Source organism: Zootoca vivipara, chromosome 2 (genome assembly GCF_963506605.1).
Source record: "Zootoca vivipara chromosome 2, rZooViv1.1, whole genome shotgun sequence".
Taxonomy (NCBI): Eukaryota; Metazoa; Chordata; class Lepidosauria; order Squamata; family Lacertidae; genus Zootoca; species Zootoca vivipara.
In genome coordinates, this window is record NC_083277.1 from 115594158 (window position 1) to 115612574 (window position 18417).

At 45.5% G+C, this 18417-nt stretch overlaps 1 protein-coding gene across 1 annotated transcript; it reads right to left on the minus strand.

Annotated features, from left to right (window-relative positions):
* Window positions 1–1022: 1022 nt before the first annotated feature.
* On the minus strand, window positions 1023–13845 carry LOC118078986 (25-hydroxyvitamin D-1 alpha hydroxylase, mitochondrial). The gene is given in 10 exon segments (XM_035102995.2): window positions 1023–2005; window positions 2461–2658; window positions 3714–3795; window positions 4402–4568; window positions 5348–5511; window positions 6415–6615; window positions 7758–7954; window positions 10155–10345; window positions 13574–13794; window positions 13797–13845. Coding segments are annotated over 10 exon segments (1584 nt in total). The 3' UTR covers window positions 1023–1891.
* Between the last annotated feature and the right edge of the window lie 4572 nt (window positions 13846–18417).

An 18417-nucleotide genomic window follows, 5' to 3' on the forward strand; every position in this document is an offset into this window, starting at 1 on the left:
TTTAAAGTCTCTTTAGAGTCAGTTTGTTTTTTCAGTTAAAGAAACCCAACAGTTTGTATTTTCTTCTGTATGCTTTTTACAAGTGTACAGCTAGTAAGGGGTTTCATTTAAGGGAGATAATTCCCTATGCTCTTGGTGGTGTTTTCTTAGCCAGGTCAACTTCTGACTGCGTATACTCTGCGTGAAGCGTACTTTAAAGGGCCGCTGAAAACTGGGATATATGATTTAGGTTAAGCAAGTCTCAATACCCAGTTTTCTTCAATATTATTCTTATCATATATATTATTTTCCAAAAGTTTTGTAATGTTGGAACTCTTTTAGAATTACGTCTGCCACTTCAGTTTAGCAATGGCGGCTTCGCCATCTTGGGAGTTGCAGTGTGATGGGTGCTGGGAATTAACTGTCAGTGACCCCCTATAACACTCACAGCAGTTGCCCAGACCATAAGAAGTTGTGAGAAAGCAAATTTCAAGTTTCAAGACTAGATCATGCTCACCCAGCCGTTACCAGAGAGCCAGTGTGGTGTCAAGTGTTGGAACTGAAACCAGAGTTCAAATCCCTACTCAGCCATGAAGCTCACTGGGTGACTGTGGGCCAGTAACTCACTCTCAGCCTACCCTACCTCACAGGGTTGTTGTGAAGTTACAATAGAGGAGGAGAATAAGGTATGCCACCTTGAGCGCCGTGGAGGAAAGGTGGGATCAAAAGTGCAATCAGTCAATCACAATCTCTCTGCTCTACAGTTTGGCATTTCAGCTCAAAGTCACAGATAAGCAAGTCAGATTTTTTTAAAAAAAAATCAGTTCATGTTTATTATCCAAAGATAATAAATAACATTTATACATAGCACCAAAGAAACAGCTTTTAAGGTAGACAGCTTTGGTTACAGGAACTGTTCTGAGACATCTATTTTTAAAATACAGAACATTTGTACATATAATTTATAGGTTATAAAAATATAAATATGTAGGGGAAGGGTATTAAATATAAATGATTATATTTAAAATACAAAAGATTAGCATAACAATAATAAAAATAAAATAATAATAATAATAATAAATAAGGCACTTAAATACATTCCTGTTCTCCATTCCCACAGCTCCAAACAGGGAACATCTATATAACTGCCTCAACTTCAGTGATTAAAAAAACACACATATAATTTGAAATGAAGTTTGGCTTGCTTTGGGGGTCTTTTCACACACCTGGGTGGGGATATAAATACTGTCCCTGCATCTAGAAACCAGCTCTTCCACCCTGAGAAGGAAACTTAAGTATCACTTTCAAGATACAAGATATGGACGATTTATATGCCAATGGCACTGAATGGACGACATTGTGGCTGGAGAAGATGCAAAAACTCCACCCGTATTACTTCTTTTTTCGTATGGCCTTCCTTGATGTTGCTGCCACAGAGCACTGGGCACGCGTACATGAACTCACAGTTGTGCAGATATCACAATGACAGTTTGGTATACAGAACAGTCACACCGGCCACAGGGTTACTGGGCTCCTTGCTCTCCATCCGATTTTCAGAAAGTTCTGGGAACTATCAAACTGAGTGAGAAAAGCAGGTGCGTTTCAGAGCAATCACTGCTCTTCCCACAGTTCCCCTCTGTTTATTTTAAGTGCACATTGATACTCTATATAATGTGCTGGGAAACTCGGGAGAAATCATCTTGAGCAAGTCCTAGAACTAGACCTCCAAGACACAGCAGAGGGTGCCACTTAAGAGAGGAAGCACCAGTGGCTGACCTCAGTCAATGTCATTTGCTCTACAGCCCTTTTTTCAAGCGGACTCCAAAGAATCCAAAAGATTAGCTTTGTCGCACCCAGCCTCAAGGTCTAGTGTGCTTTGATGGGAAGCATCAACAGTTCCGCTTCGTCCCGATTAGCGGCTCAGAAACTGCAGATTGATTTCCTTCTCTGGTACCAGCAGAGTGCGTGTCATGGGTCTCACGATGTGGCCTTCTTGTTCTGGCTTCACTTCAAAATGCATCAGGATCTGCAAGACAAGGGGAGCGATGGCTTGTTAGCAGGGCAGTTACTGAGCAAGGAACAAGAAGGCATAAAATGAAGATGTCATCTTGGAGAAAGGCCAAAGGAGATGCTCAAGGAGCTTGCCCAGAGGAGAGGAGAGCAAGCGAAGCAAGATCTGAATGCATTCACTTTCCACTGAGATTCAGGAAATCTTGCAAATCTAGGCCCACTAGATTTGGCTCCTGCCAAACTTCTTCCTGACTGTGCTGGTCCCTTTAAGAAGGACCAGGATCAGCAAGAGGGATGGTGGTGTAAAAGCTGGCAGAAGGTGAATGCAACCTCTTGTCCCTCCGAGAACAGGGCTTTGGGGATAAACCCACCCACTGTGTCTCAGTTCCATAAGATGAAAACCGCCCCTTAGGTTCATTCAAGTTTTCTCCATCAGTATTGATCTAGGGTTTCCTCCTTGCAGACACTCACCCTAGACAGGGCGAGATACACTTCCAGCTCTGCAATGCGTCGTCCAATGCAACTGCGCTTGCCGAAGCCGAAGGGGATAGAAGCATACGGGTGATGAGCATCGTCCTTCCGCAGCCATCGCTCTGGCTGGAATGAGTTGGGATTGGAGAAGTACTTCCCGTCACGTGATGTGGCATAATGGCAGAGGGTGATCAAGGTCTGAAAGAGCAGGGAAAGGGAACATCATGAGGAAAACAGCCCAGAGACCCTAAGGGTGCTCATGGTCAAAAGCATGCCTTCATAGATTCATCCTGGTCCTCCTTCAACGGCTTCCTCCCTTTCTCTTTTGGAGAGCAAAGCTTTTGCTCTGCAGACTTAACCTCATTCTGCCTACATCTCTACTGCCATTCCTCTTCCTCCTGCACTAGATTTCCCTCCTGCAAGGAACCCTTTGCACGTGCATCAGTTTGCTGAGGATACCTATGTGCCTGAGATGTTGCAAGGGGATGCTGAGAAGCTTTTTTTTTTTAAAAAAAAGGATGCATATTCCATTCACTTGGGTTCACCGGCCAGGCTTGCTTTTAAGCCTCCTTCAGGACCTTGCATAGATTGAGTGCACGTCCAACACTTCCAAGCAATGACCCCCCTGATCCATACATGTGTTTTCTTGGCCAGATATTGTAGCTGTTGGGATTTTCTACTCCAGGATTTGCAGCAGTTCTCTGCCTGCAGCATTGCTGACCTAAAGGAGCAGCTGCACATCATAGGCCAGGAGCATTGTGTAGGATGAAGCAGAAGACAAGGCAATCCCTCCTGCAGGGCCATCAGCTCACCACTAACCTATGCGGCTGAGGACCACAGTGTGCCAGAAGCAGAGGGAAGCATGTGCACTGCAGAGCCAGAATGCTCCAGAGGACTCAAGGAAGGAAGCTAAGCTACACTTCCCAGGCTTGCTTCCTTTATGAACAAAGGAACATGCCTCCTACCAAGTCATGATGCTGCTCCATTCAGCTCAGCATTGTCTACATCTATCCAGGATTTCAGACACAAGTCTTAGCTGGCCGTTCTTGGAGCTGCTGGGGCATTGAACCTGTGACCTTCTGCATACAAAGCAAGTACTCTGCCACTGAGCTATGGCCCTTTAGGAGTCATGCATATCCCAGGATGGACGTTGCCTTCTTAAAGCTACTGCTTCTCTTTAGTTCCACCCAGAGAACGATGACGATCATCCGTCCCCCATCCCCTATTTGCATCCAATTTTGTAACACGCTCACCTTTTTGGGGATCAGATAATCTCCCACTTGGATGTCCCTGTCTGAGATGACTCGTGCATTGCCAGGAATCACAGGGTACAACCTGCAGGGGAAAACAGAGCAGCCAAAGTGAATATAAAGGAATTGATTCCTCCTCCCTGACATGTCGCAATGTTTACTCAGCTCCCTAACCTTTTCCTCTTTGAGTGCAAATCTCCCAGCTGGCTAAGTGACTATGCTGCTGCAGCTGTTGCAGCCCAAAGGAAGCCCCTGATTTTCTTACTTAGGTGTACAGAGCTTGAAAAGTGCAGCAGATAAGTTTAAATCTTCCTGGCTTTAAGGACCATCAGGATGAATGTTAGTGGCCAAATCACAGGGCATCTGCCTCCCTTTCCTATACAGCTGCCTAAGGCTCCATCCTTGGTCCTCACCTGAATGTCAGCTTCAATGCAACTTTTAAAAGGATTAGACTGACTTTTCCCAACCTGGTGCTCTGCAGATGTTGTTGGGAATAGAGCTCCCAACAGTTCCAGCCAGCATGGCCAATGTCATAGAATAATAGACTTGGAAGGTACCCCATGGGTAATCTAGGATAAGGTTGGGACAGTGCCCCATTCCCCCTAATGGACCAGCCCTCACTGCAGCATTTGATGCTTCCCCCAGCAACCTCCCCATGTACTCTCCCATCCGTTCCTGAAATGGGGCTCACCTCAGCGCCTCCTTCACCACCGCCTTCAGCAAGGGCATCTGGGCTACATCAGCTGCCATTGGGATGGCGTTGCCCTTCATCACTGCTGCAATTTCTTTGTGGAGGGCTGTTTGCACCTCCGGGTGACGGGACAACTCATATAGGCTCCAGGACAAAGTGCTCGAGATCTGCAGGGACAGAGACCAGGGCAGAGTTCATCATTAGGCTATTAGGAGTAGGGCAGAATGGGATTTCTGCAGCAGAGTTATTCCTCTTTTGCATGGCAGAAGATTAAATATTAGCAGGGCAATCCTATACGTGCCTACTCAGAAGTTAAAGTCCCATTGAGTTCAATTGGGCAAGGGGGTATAGGGTTCTTGTTCTGCCAATCACATTGCACAGAACAGCTAAGATGTTGTGTTGCGATTATTACCAATTAAGAGAAAGGGAGTGTTTCTAGCCTTCATTCCAAGAGAGAGAAAGGGGTGGGTGCATGGTCCCATGCCCCAGAACTAGAAAATTACTTTGTATGTGCACAGAGGTGTTCTTTTAAAACAAAACAAAAACCCTGCTACTTCATATTCTAGGGCTTAGGCCTTTGCACAGAAAATAAGTTCCAGGCTCAAATTAAGCTCCACTTAATAGCTGTAAAATTGCCCTCCTACCAGAGGAGACAGAAGTGAAAAAGAGGCACAAAGGCCAAAGAAAATCCTCAAACTAGGGGTCAGTACATAGGATTCCATGGCGTGGCACTGATAACCAGAGTGGGTTATCAGAAGCCGCTGTCTGTCTCCACCGCCCACGGGAAAGCACAGCATGCCAGCCAGCCACTACCAGGGTCTTCTGTTATTTTTCCATCTCAGAGACCTGCTTCACTTAGTGCCCAATTGTGTAAGGAGGGGCGGGGGAGGGAAGCCTGCTCCTGTAAGAAGCACTCCCCCCTCCCAGCGACTTCCAAAAGGCTTACCGTGTCCACGCCAGCTAGCAGAAGCTCAGTCACGTTTCCATAGATGGATTTCATGGACAGCTTCTCCTGTGCCAGGTAGTAAGTCAGGTATTTTCCTTCCACCTTCTCCCCCCGTGAGATTTTCTCTGAAACTTCAGCCATCCGCTTGTCAATGTGTCCTTTGGCTGGAAAGGAATTGGCACGAGATGAGCACTCGCTCTCCAGGGAGAGCCGCCAAGCGATGCATTCAGTCACCCGTCGCGGACATGTCAGCCTGGGCCAATTGCTTCTTGCAGGAAGACAGCTCGAGCAATTATTTCAGGGGCTTATAGGCTGTCCTTTCTTTGAATTCTCATGGCATTGCTATCTAGACAGGCATGATCTAGCCACAAGGAGGCTAAATGGCTGGTTATGCATGGGTCACATCCTCAGCACATGTTTAAAGCACTTTAACAGTTGTGGCTCCTCCCCCCCCCCCGGCCAGAGGTGAATCTGGTGGTTTGTTTTTGCCAGTGGCATCAGTACTAATGCATTTCTGGGGAAAGGTTGTTATTAAAGCTGGATCCTATCAATATCTAGAAAACCCTATAAAAATATTCCTTTTATGGCTTTTGTTTAATTTTGTTTGGTTTTGTTCTGTTGTATGATGTACATTGTTTTGTGTTGATATCTTGATATGGGCCTATGGCCGTAATAAAGTATTGATTGATTGATTCCTTTTATGGAGGCCTTCTCTGCCATATAATTATTGCAGGCGGCTTTCTTGGTCCTGCTATATATTAAAACCTACATTGATTCAACTTTTCTTTCTTTCCAGAATTGAAATAGTGGTTGCATCAGTATTAAACCACCCTTCAGAGCCATATGGAATCTCCAAACACAACAAAAACTGTGCAACTTCTTGCAGGAGGGGGAAATAACCCCAACACACACACACACACAGAGAGAGAGACGGGTGTAGTGAGAATGAAATGCAACAATTAATGCCAAACTTGCTTAGTGAGTGATAGAGATTCTGATTGATGTTACAGCAACAGGCCACTTAGCTCCCCTTCAAGGTGCTGACAAGCTCAGGTGGCAACACTCACCAAATTCGAACATATAGTCCCAGGATTCACAGAACTTCTGCCATGGCTTTGGAAAGACGCGATGTAAGACTTTGGGCATTGCCATCGTGAGCAGAGTCATGATGAACATGGTGTTGATGGAGCTAATGAAGTTCTCCGTTTCTTGGGGGACTTTGGGCTCCAGGCAGCCAATGCGGGACTCAAAGAGGACGGAAGAGATGCCTAGAACAAAAAGCAATTAAATCGATTAAGCCACGAGAGGAGATGCTATCTGGCCTGGCTCCTTTTGCTGGTTTGCCCAACCAATATGGATGTGACTTTCAGGGGAGCTCTAATGAACATATGCTGCAACAGGGACGAGGAACATGTGGCCACACTGCACGTTGTTGGACTCCAGCTCCTATCACCGCTAACCATTGGTCCTGCTGGTTGAGGCTGATGGGAGTTTGAGTCCAACATCATGTACGGGGGCCACAGGTTTTCCCGGCTCTTCAACAACACTTCAACAACACTCTTCAACAACTTGGGTCAGACCAAGAGATGGATATTTCACAATTCCTGTTTGACACATCCAAGATCAAGATGGTGAATGACAGGTGTGTGTGGGGGGGGGACTCTTTTAATACATCTATATAAGAACAGTTAAATATTGTGAATCTGTTGATGGAGCAGTTCCCTGGTCAACCCCCAAAAATTCTCAGAATTCTATTACAAGATCTGGATTTTGCAATTCATGCAAACTAAGCCAATTCAGTTACACCTTTCATAACTGTTTCCACTAGATAGGAGAAAGATCGATTAACTATGTAAAGCACAGTAGTCCCAGCTCCTGGCTCTAGTAAACCCTCCTTCACAAAACCTCACAGATTGCGGCTTTTTTCAGATCCATCTTTACAGCCACAAGGGCTAAAAACTTAGGATTTGTTGTCATTTAAGAAACAAAAATGAAAGCTGAGATTTTTCTTTAAAAGGATGCCGGAGGATTCTGCATTCAATGCCAGTTCCTGCAGAACACATTGTTCTGTCTTATGGTATGAAAGGAATTTGGAAGAGGGACACCAGGAGAGTTCCTGAGGTTTTGTGAAGTGGCAAATGCAGCTTTACAGGAGCAGAGTTGAATGAGGCACTGCAGGAGAGAAAGGTGCTCCTGACATTATCTCACGGAATTATTACCCTGTCCTAAAACAAAAAAAACATTCCCAAACAAATCCAACCCAGAACGTGCTCAAATGACCACCTTAGCCGTTGCAACAAGAACAAAAGATTAACCCCGGCTTCCCCCGATGCTTAAATGTCAACCGATATAACTCTGGGCTGCGTGGTATACTCGGGTGACACACAAATGCGGTAAACAAAACACATACCTTCCAATCCAAACTTGTAAAATTCGTCAGCCACATTCTTGACCACATGCTGATCGTGGAAACTGCGCTGGTGCTCCAGCCGTCGGATCAGATCGCTGACCACATCGTTCAGAGTGCCAGTGTAGGACTCCACTTCTTTGGGCTTCAGCATATGCTTTCCAAGGAGGCTGCGGGTTCTCTGCCACTCCTCGCCTTCCCTGCATGGAAGAGAGAGAGGCCTCGGTTAGCTCCCTGGGCAGGAGACATGTCCAAACCCCATGCATGGGACAGCTACAAGCACCTCAAAACAAGGGACCCCAAAGTCCTCAGCTTTGGCAATCTAAGCATGTTCCCTGTACAAGGAAGGATAAAAGTCCCGCTAAAATTCATGAGCGGTGCTTCGAAAGAGAAAAACTGCCGGTGGCTGCTTTGTTATTCTGCTCATTACTCACATCCTGTGTCTAAACTGCAGAAGAAGCAGCCCAGCTGATGAGAAAACTCCCACTAAGGGGAGCCCTGAGTCATAGAATTGCTCTAGCTATTTCTCACTCCCAGCTGGCACTTTTGTGCAAGCCCAGGAAGGATCCTGCAGTTCCTGCCTGACACATTTCCGGGAAATAAAAAAACCACGAGAGCGAGGAACAGGAAACCGCAGCGAGCAGGGTTGCAAAAAACGGATGGAAGGTGAGAAACAACAGTAGGAAAGGCAAGCTCAGAACCTGGAGTTAAATGCTCTCGAAGGAGCGGTACAAAACCCAAGCAAAGCAATAACGGAGAGATCTTCTGTGAAACTGTGCTGATGAGAGTCAGGCCAGGCATTGTGGCTCAGGGAGCAGCTTGGAAATATTGTGGCTCTTTCCTTGGAAAGTAGCACTTGGGAGAGAGACTCTTCCCCCCACCCCACCCCAGCTTTATGGTGATGATGAAGCACCATTTGTCCAGCTGTCCGACTCCTCGGCCCAAACTCTTACCACAGTGGCAGACAAGTGGACCACAGTGGTGGACATGTGGCAAGCCTGCCACCTGTCTAGAGTGTAGGGGAATGTCACTGTCGTACATGTACAGGCCTCCCCTGGCCAATCTTCACCTCAGAGAAGGAGCAGTCTGCAAGGTAGCCCTAGGCAAGACAAGTCAAGCTAGAGATGCAGGTCTTAATCCCTTGAGCTGAAATGTCAGGACTTTAGCCTCCTTCTCAAGGTCTCCAGGGGACACAGGTGCCCTCTCTTGGCAAGTGTCATTAGGCTCTGTCTCTATCTACTTCCTCAACTCCAGCCTCTGTCTCACAGGAGACCCAGGAATCTTGTAGTAAAGGTAAAGGTACCCCTGACCCTTAAGTCCAGTTGCGGACAACTCTGGGGTTGCGGCGCTCATCTCGCTTTACTGGCTGAGGGAGCCGGCGTTTGTCTGCAGACAGCATCTGGGTCATGTGGCCAGCATGACAAAGCCGCTTCTGGCGAACCAGAGCAGCGCACGGAAAAGCTGTTTACCTTCCCACTGTAGCGGTACCTATTTATCTACTTGCACTTGACGTGCTTTTGAAATGCTAGGTTGGCAGGAGCTGGAACTGAACAAAGGGAGCTCACTCCGTTGCGGGGATTCGAACTGCCGACCTTCTGATCAGCAAACCCTAGGCTCTGTAGTTTAGACCACAGCGCCACCCGCGTCCCTTGTAGACCTGCACACCAATGTCATGCCTAAAGGCCTTAATTCTCTGGTTTAGGATTGCCAGAGGTCTCTGCTGCAGGTTGTCCGCCCTGTAAAAAAAATCTCTAGATGTTGCTAGACCAGATCTCCCATCACCCTATGTTGGCTGGGGGAGATTAGAGCTGTATTTTCAGCAGCATCAGGTCACAGGTTTCCCCTCCCCTGTTGTGTAAGAGTCAGGTGGTTGCTACTTCATTCATCAGGGAAGAGTGCCAAATACCGTATAGGACAGGGAGAGCAGGAAATGGACATTACATGCAACTACTTTAAGATGAGATGCTTACACACAGTATGTAGGTGGTAGATTATGTAACTGCCTACTGTGGGGACTTTCATAAATTTTCATGTCACAGGAACTGAAAATGATGCCGGATCCCACACTGTTTCTCAGGCTCTCAAATCTATCCAGCAGCCCATGGGAAACAGTAGGGTCTCAGGATCGCTCCCAAAATGACCTCCACGTCACATGGCTCCATGTAACAAAGATCATCTTGAAAGTCTTCCAGACAAGACTACAGAGAGCTGCTGAATGGGCTTCACAAGCCCCACACCAGCTTGGAAATTCCAAATTGTCATGGTATAAAGAGCAGGAGGATAAAAAGGATTCTCTTTTGACTAGACAATGAAACCTCTCTCCTGCAACATCTGTCCCCATCAGTCCCATGTGTGTAGAGAGAGAGGAAGAGAGAGAGAAGAAGAAGAATTAACACTTACGCAGTAAGGAGCCCATAGGCATGGCCTCGACACTCCCGATAATCTTTCCAGGAGGAGATGGCGGAGCGAATGGGGTGTTTGCCCTCTTGCCGTAACACCTGCTCAATCAGGCTGGGATCTGCAACGTGGACCGTCAGGATGGGTCCAAAGCTGGCCTTCCACATTGGGCCGTACTTGGCTTTGCCTTCAATCTAGGACAGAAGCAGGAGGAAAACTTATTAGATAACACAGAACGCTCTAGGAGGGTTCCACCCCAAGAGGAGAAGTCTAGTTCCTTCCCTGCTTACTATGGTCCATGCACACTCATTTTTAATCTCACTTGCTGGATTGCTTCCAATCTTATATAGAAAGAAGATTGCAGGTGGGGTTAACCACCTGGCATGGTTCTTGTTCTGAACTGCATCGGTCTTTGAAAACAGCTGCATGAAAGGCACACATTCAACAGGTGAAGCTTTGCACAATACCATGTTCCCATGCTAGGAAGGCTTTGCGCGCTGAATTTCAGTCCCTCATACCAGGGCAGAGAAGCAGTATCGGGGGGGGGGGGTAGGGGTATTGTTTTGTTTTTGTTCTAACTATTGATTTGAGCTTTGATCCTGTATTAATTCTGTGGCACAGAATTAATTAATTAATTAATTAATTAAGCTAGACTTCTTTGCAGGGTGAGAGTTAAGAGACCCCCTTCAGCCCTCGCAGAGTGCACTGGCTCTCTCTGGCAAAAATGGTTTGCTGCTAAGGCCATATAGAGCAGCCGTGGTGATCTGCTAACATACGAACGGGATTGTGTTTCTGTGATTCCATCACTGAGAAGCAGGTGCCTTTTCGGTGTGTGTGGGTGGGACAGGAAGCTCTGTTGCAAGAACCCCACATCATAGAAACTGCCACAAGAAATCTCACTCTGACATCCTGGCATAGCTCCAGGTCATCAGGAGCCCAAGACTAAATTATATAAAGACACAGCATGCGTTACTCCGGTGCTGAAGCCAGATACTGTACAGTAGGCTAAATGAATCATTCATTGCCTTAATTAGGTTTGGGAGGGGCCTCTTTCAAACAGAAGCTTTCAGTCTCGCTCATGGTTCCAACCATCACACCTGATACAGCCCAAAGGGGAAGTTATTTATTGCTGAGTTACGCTTCCACAAAAAATAAAAATAAAAGCAACCTTTCATTTACATAGGGCTTTCGCATGCAAATTGTGCTTTACAAGCTGTGTCACGCTCATCCTCACAACAGAACACTATCTAGGGAAAAGTTCAACACTTTCAAGTGCCACTGATATGGAAGAAAATTACCGAGCAACCCTATACATGCCTACTCTGAAGCACATCCCAGTGAGTTCTTGGGGTTTACTTTGAGAGCTAAAGAAAGCAGCAAGCAGCACGACAAGAAGAAGTGAGCATTGGCCGCTCATTATGTAATTGCAGTCTTAAACACCTGCCTTACTCTCCTTTTCAATTAGATTTTGTGTGCATAAGACTACATTGGATCACAGATTAGACTTTGGCAAACTTAAATTAGACTGACCTGTCTTGGAGCGGGGAAGAGAATAAGTTGGGATTTTGTATTTATTTTCCTTTTTTGTCATTGTTGTTATATATTGGGAATCTATAAAACTATGTTTATTAAAAGGGAAAAGAAGGGGACAGACTACATTGGACTAAGTCCCAATAACTCAGTGGGACTTATTTCTGAGTAAACATACCTGCCTCAGATTGCCGACCAAGTTACTTTCTCTACACCTAAATTCCCACAAACGTCTGTTGAAAGGACGAATAAGAACTATACATTCCTGTTCATGTTGAATGTGCAGTATAAAGCTATCAACAAAGTTGGAAGGCAAGCAAGTTTTTGAAGCACAAGGCACGGAAATTGTCAGTAGATTAGTGAACTGGCCGATTAAGATTCGCCCTCAGCTTCAAGCAATTCTCTCACTTTCAGGACGTGTGTGAGCAAGTGAAGGCTAATATAATGCTAATTTTTAGGTTTTTTTAAAAAAAGAAAGAAAAGGTTTTAACATTTTTGTCAAGATGACTAAATCACACACCATTTGTCATACTCGTTCCACACATGCAGTCAAAGCAAGCATTATGGGTTAAACTGCTTCCATTTATACACATCGCTGCAGAAGTGTGGACTTTAAACACACAGAGATGGTATTTAAAGGACACCAATGGTTTACACTGCAAAGCAAAATGAAAGAACGAAACACCTAGAGTTGTGTCAACCTGCATTACTGCCAAGCTTTCACAGGGCTGTGTTGACAAGCAAGCCAAGGAATAGAAAGCTTAGTCTACATTATTTAAATAGATTTTTACAAGCCTGGCTGGAGACAAGTGGTGTTCATCGGAAATGTTAAGTACACCTGAGGGAAGATCCTTGTACCTCGTTTTACTCTCCTTGCAGGGCATGTGTTTAAATTGCATAAACAAAGTAAAACAAAATATGCTCCCATTCAGCAGGGATGGGAAATTGGGGGCTCTCCATATGCTATCGGACTACAACTCCCATCATCCCTAGCCACAGACTATGCTGGCTGATGGTGGTGAGAGTTAGAATCCAGAAACATCTGGAGGGCTGCAGGATCCCCATCCGTGACATACAGCATGGCTCTGGGAAACTTTTTAATGTTTGCAGTGCCTTGTTCTTGTCACTTTTGGAAAGAAATTTCCAGTGCTCATTGAAGATATGATATAGATCATAGCTGTCAAGTTCTCCCCTTTTTTAAGGGAAATTCCCTTATGCTGAATAGGCTTCCTAGTGAGAAAAGGGAATACTTGACAGCTATGATATAGATACGGATATATTATCGATACAGTCAGGTTTTTAAAGAGATGTGTTGGAGTGTTCTTTATTGGAATCTCCTGGAATGTTTAAAGGAATTGACCTTAACATTGAAGCTCACTTTCTCCTTAGTCTCCAGGATGGAAAATACCTGGTTACCTCATGACATTCAAGCATACAAACTTTTTGATGGAGCCAAGATAACAGAGAAAGACAGACTGGGGTACCATCAGTTTTCGAACTATTTTTAAAGGAAATTCGCAAAAATCTACACTTCCAACATGCAGTATGTGTGTGTTTAATGCATCAAAATTTGTGCATACAATAATGTTATTCCATTCCACAGAGGAAGATTTCTGTGAAACTCAGAAGCTTGCAGAATTCTACATCTGATTCAAGAGACACTCCGAACTAAAGAAAAAGAAAAACCCTACTTTACACCTCCTCCTACCCTTTGAAACCAAACCAGTCCAATACTAAATTTAAGCAAATGTGACTAGAAAAGTTTTCAAGCCTCAAGGCACTAAGAGGAAAAACTTAGCGACCTTTTTTAATGTGCCTTTCCTGCCATAAACATACGATCCTAGATAAATCAATGGAACGAAAAAGTAGGGAGAGGATATCCAAAAGCTTACCTGGAGTTCGTGCAGCCGCGACAGCCCCTTTTTGCAGAAGAGGTCGCTGAAGAAACTCAGAGCGCTGGGTCCTGGCATCTCGTCCAGGGTCTTGTGGCTTTTGATCACCCTGACCGGAGCTTTGAGGACAGGATCAGCCCAAATCTCAGGAAAGCATCTCGCGAGCAAGGATGCTCTGCCGGCCAGTTTGAGCGTCTGAGGCATCTTTGCTCTCCAAAGCCGAAATACTTGGAGAGTTGGGTGCGGGTGGCGAAGTTCTGTTGGAGAAGCATCTTGGGGCGCCTTCTATTTATGGAGAAAACATGTGGAAGCCGGCAGGACACGCCCCTACCATGCCTCATACCTTGTCCCCGCCCCCGGTTCTTGGTCCAGCACCTACGCTACGGTACTCTGCTGCAGGGTGCCAAGGGTGGCCAATCAGGGCGCGTGGGTGGGGATGGCGTCTCGTGCGCTTTTGCAAGAGTCGGGCAGGCGCGCGCGCTGAACTGGAGAGGGCGCGCCTGAGCTGCGACTCCTCGACGCTGCAAAAGAGTCATTGCGCCTGGTTTTAAGAGTTCCGGGAAGGCTTCTTCGGGACACGAGAAGAGCCATGCCGAGCTTTTTTGCTCGTAAAAGCAAATGCGCAAAAGCGCCACCGTCCCTGTCCCTGCAGATTCATTCCGTCCACAAGAGCGTCACGCGGATGACAAACGTCCGCTGGTGCTGCTGTTAACGCGGGCCCGACCCAAAGTGGGAATAATATACCCAAAAATGTTTCTGCACCCCTGCCATTTGAGAAAGGAAAACACAGGTTGTAAGCCCCCTCCGCGGGAACGTGCAAAGGATCGGGCTCCCCGGTGGTTAGAATTAACGGTTTCTCTTATCTTCGTGCCAGCCGATTTTATTTTTGGTTTTGGTTTTTGCTGAACAAAAGAAGGAATAAAAATAAAACGAAAGAGAAAGGTTAGGAACGGTTCGTAGAAATTTGCAGTGCAGTATCATGCAGTGAAAGGAAATGCAATCGGAATAAAACTGGAAAGGGGAAGGGGGTTGTGGGGAGGGCCCCCCAGCGGAGGCAAGCAATTCCAAGTACAAATTCCCAAAGTCTGCTTGTGCCGCCTGCCAAAAGTAGCTTTTTCATATCCTACAAGAGTAGAGAAGTCTTTTTATCAGGAAGTTAACAGTAAGATAAGAGAGGAGTGTAAGAAATCTCTACTGATGCCAACAAAATCACTAGGAATGATAACTAAGTAGAGTCTCCTGAGGATAAATTAGCCATAAATAATGTTGTGATAAGCTTAGCAATGAACTATGGCACAATACATATGTATAACATTTTAAGCCTGCATTTCCACTGTATCATAAATTATGGAGATGATGTGTTGAATAGCAGAAATGGGCAAAATTTGCCTTTGGTTTTTTATTTGAATCTCCTCCGAGAGGAAGTGCATTTTTCGCTTTTCTCTGTTTCTGAGTGATTTCTGATTTAATATTGGTGTACTGGTTGCAAGTTGTTGATCTGACGGCAATTTAGTTGGTTTTCATCCTTGTAAACTACCCACAGAACTTTGGCTATAGGGCAGCCTAGAAGTTACATGGATGTACAAAGTAAAAGAAAAAGCAGATCCCTGCTCTGCCGAGTTTATAATCTAATTTTTTGGTGGGGAGGCAACAGAGGAAAGAAACAGTGGTGCCCTCAAGGAAGGGAGGGGGGGGCAGAAGTCCAGGATCTGACTCAGCCAAAAGTGCAAAAGTTCTCCCAAGCGGTGCAGGGATGGTTGAACACATTTCAAAATAAGGCACATGAACATCCAACGGGCTTTTTTTGGGGGGGGGGTGCAGAACAAGACCATTAAATTCAGTGTCTACAATTACCTAACAGCACCACTGCAGGGAAAGGTCTCCTGTAGGGCTCATGGAACAACCCACAAGAGTTCCTAGTTCTGGAGAATTCACATGGGATGTGTGAGACTGAGCACTGAACTGGTTCCCATATGTATGTACGGGTGCGCCAAAAACACTAGGCGTTTTCTTCAGAATTGACATCAACCGCTCGCCCAAATGTTCCAGAGAAACCCGACCAACGTCACCACTGCGCTGTTGGTTCCACTGTTTTTCCTGTTAATAATAATAATAATTTATTATTTATACCCCGCCCATCTGGCCGGGTCTCCCCAGCCACTCTGGGCGGCTTCCAACAGAAGAATAAAACACAATAATCTATTAAACATTTAAAGCCTCCCTGAACAGGGCTGCCTTCAGATGTCTTCTAAAAGTCTGGTAGTTGTTTTCCTTTTTGACATCTATTGGGAGGGCGTTCCACAGGGCAGGCGCCACCACCGAGAAGGTCCTCTGCCTGTTGTCCTCTCATCACCCACTTCGAGGCCAGTCCCCCCAAATTCAGTGCCATTGTAGCACCAGCAACTGGCTGAGGCTGCCATTGACAGAGCAAGGCTGCTGCACACATGCCGTGCCAGTGGGCTTTCCCAAAACATGATCTGGGAGGGTGGCCATTCCTTGCTGGTGCGCCTCTCTTTCTCTCTGGGACGTTGTGCCGTGTGGGGCCAAAGGTAGGTGAATGCACAGATGAGAAGGAGATGAGCACTTTTTCCCAAGGGGCCACGGTGGGGAACTTCCAGCTCAAGGGCCCAATTTGGCCCACCAAATTGTCCTCATTTGTCACACGGAGCCATTTTTCAAAATCCACACCCACCTGCCCCACACACCTAATGCCATTTGTGGGCAGGTAGAGACGCAGTCAGATGAGGATCTGGCCCACTGGGCCAAAACAGTTCTTCACACCTGCAAAGGCCTCCCAAGGGGTACTGCCAGAGGGGAAAGATACTAAACATGATCTATGGTTACAGGTAAATTACTCAACACAAGATTTTTTTACAAAAATAATAATCAATGTTTCTGAGGGTGTGTACACGCATAATTTGTTAATGTATTCATGTATAGTATGTGTTTGTGTGTGTGTATAATTAAAACATATAATAATGGTATATTGTTACATTTGTTAGTTGCTTTTCTAATAAAACTGACCCAAAGCAACTTACAAAAATAGTATAAATGTTAAAAACAATTGCTAAAACCGATACAGTGGTACCTTTACTTACGAATGGAGCTCCGTCCGCCATCTTGGATGCGGTTTAGATAGGATTTTTTCTACTTACGAATTTTTAGATGGGGTTGCTTCGACTTACATTTTTTTTTCTCCCAATGCATTCCTATGGGATTCAACTTACATTTTTTTCGACTTACGAATGTGCGTTCGGAACGCATTAAATTCGTAAGTAGAGGGACCACTGTACAAGCCTAACAAGGCATCTATATCGTATAAAACATCTCTTGCAGTTATATGAGCTGCTAGGGATTGCCAACCCTGCTTGCTCAACTCACTTTTCAAAGGAGGCAGAAGGCAATTCACAGAGTGTCTCGCTAAGCTGCTGTGTGAACTCCCCTTTCCCGCTCTGTTAACCCTCACTGTAAGTGTGTTTAACAGATTGTGGAGGCTTACTGAACCATTGTATGAAGTACCATCCCCTCTCCGTTAGACCTCGCGACAGTGCTTCCCACTTTGTTAAACGGCTCACCTGGGCCACCTGCCACTGCGTTGTTCCAAGTGCCTTCTATTTGCCACACTGCAGCTGGGTTGCCTATTGGCAGCCACACCAACTGCAGGGTGACGACAGCCATACATTTTTATGTGCATAGGAAGATATACGGTAATATATCATTATAACACATTCTCTCTCGCTATAATGTTATAATAATATACTATAATTAATATACTGTACATAAATTCAAAGTGTTGAAGTAAATTAATATGTGAAGGACCCAGTGCTCAGTGTTTGCTTTCCCCTTCCCTTTTCTGTTTGTATTGCATCTATAAGATTGTGAACTTGGAAGCTGGGGTTGTGTTATCTTTTAATACCTCTGCTGCACTTAGAAAATGTGAGCACATGACCTCAGATTAGGGGCATGCATTAGATAGCGCTGTGGTTAAACCCAGGTGGCGCTGTGGTTAAACCACTGAGCCTACGGCTTGCTGATCAGAAGGTCGGCGGTTCGAATCCCTGTGACGGGGTGAGCTCCCATTGCTTGCTCCCAGCTCCTGCCAACCTAGCAGTTCGAAAGCACGTCAAAATGCAAGTAGATAAATAGGAACCGCTACAGCGGGAAGGTAAACGGCGTTTCCATGTGCTGCTCTGGTTTGCCAGAAGCAGCTTAGTCATGCTGGCCACATGACCTGGAAGCTGTACGCCGGCTCCCTCGGCCAACAATGCGAGATGAGCGCACAACCCCAGAGTCGGTCACGACTGGACCTAATGGTCAGGGGTCCCTTTACCTTTTATTAGATAGCGTTACCTTTTGAATGTTAGGTTTTGATTTTAAAAATATATATTTTGCTAAAATTGATTGCATAGGAATGAAGATTTACACTTTTATTCTAACACTATCACACACACACACACACACACACACACACACACACACACACAAAATTTTGTTTAGGACTGGTCTCCCCAGATAAACAGAATCATGCTGGTTTCAGTATGCTGAAGAGGTTGCACAATCGGATGAAATCATTCTATAATTTCACCACATTGAAGTTTTCACATATAGAAAGGAGATAACAGGATGCATCTGATGTGAGTCAGACTCAGGGTAAACCCGTTGAAAATAATGGAGATGACTAACTTAGGTCCATTCATTTCAATGAGTCTACTCTGAGCGGAATTTAACTGGCCACAACCCACCATTTGGGACTCAGTGATGTGCTTTTTACTCCTAATGGTCAGAAATGCTATATAAATTTGTACTAATAATACTTGGAAATTTAAAAAAAGACTTGTTAGCCA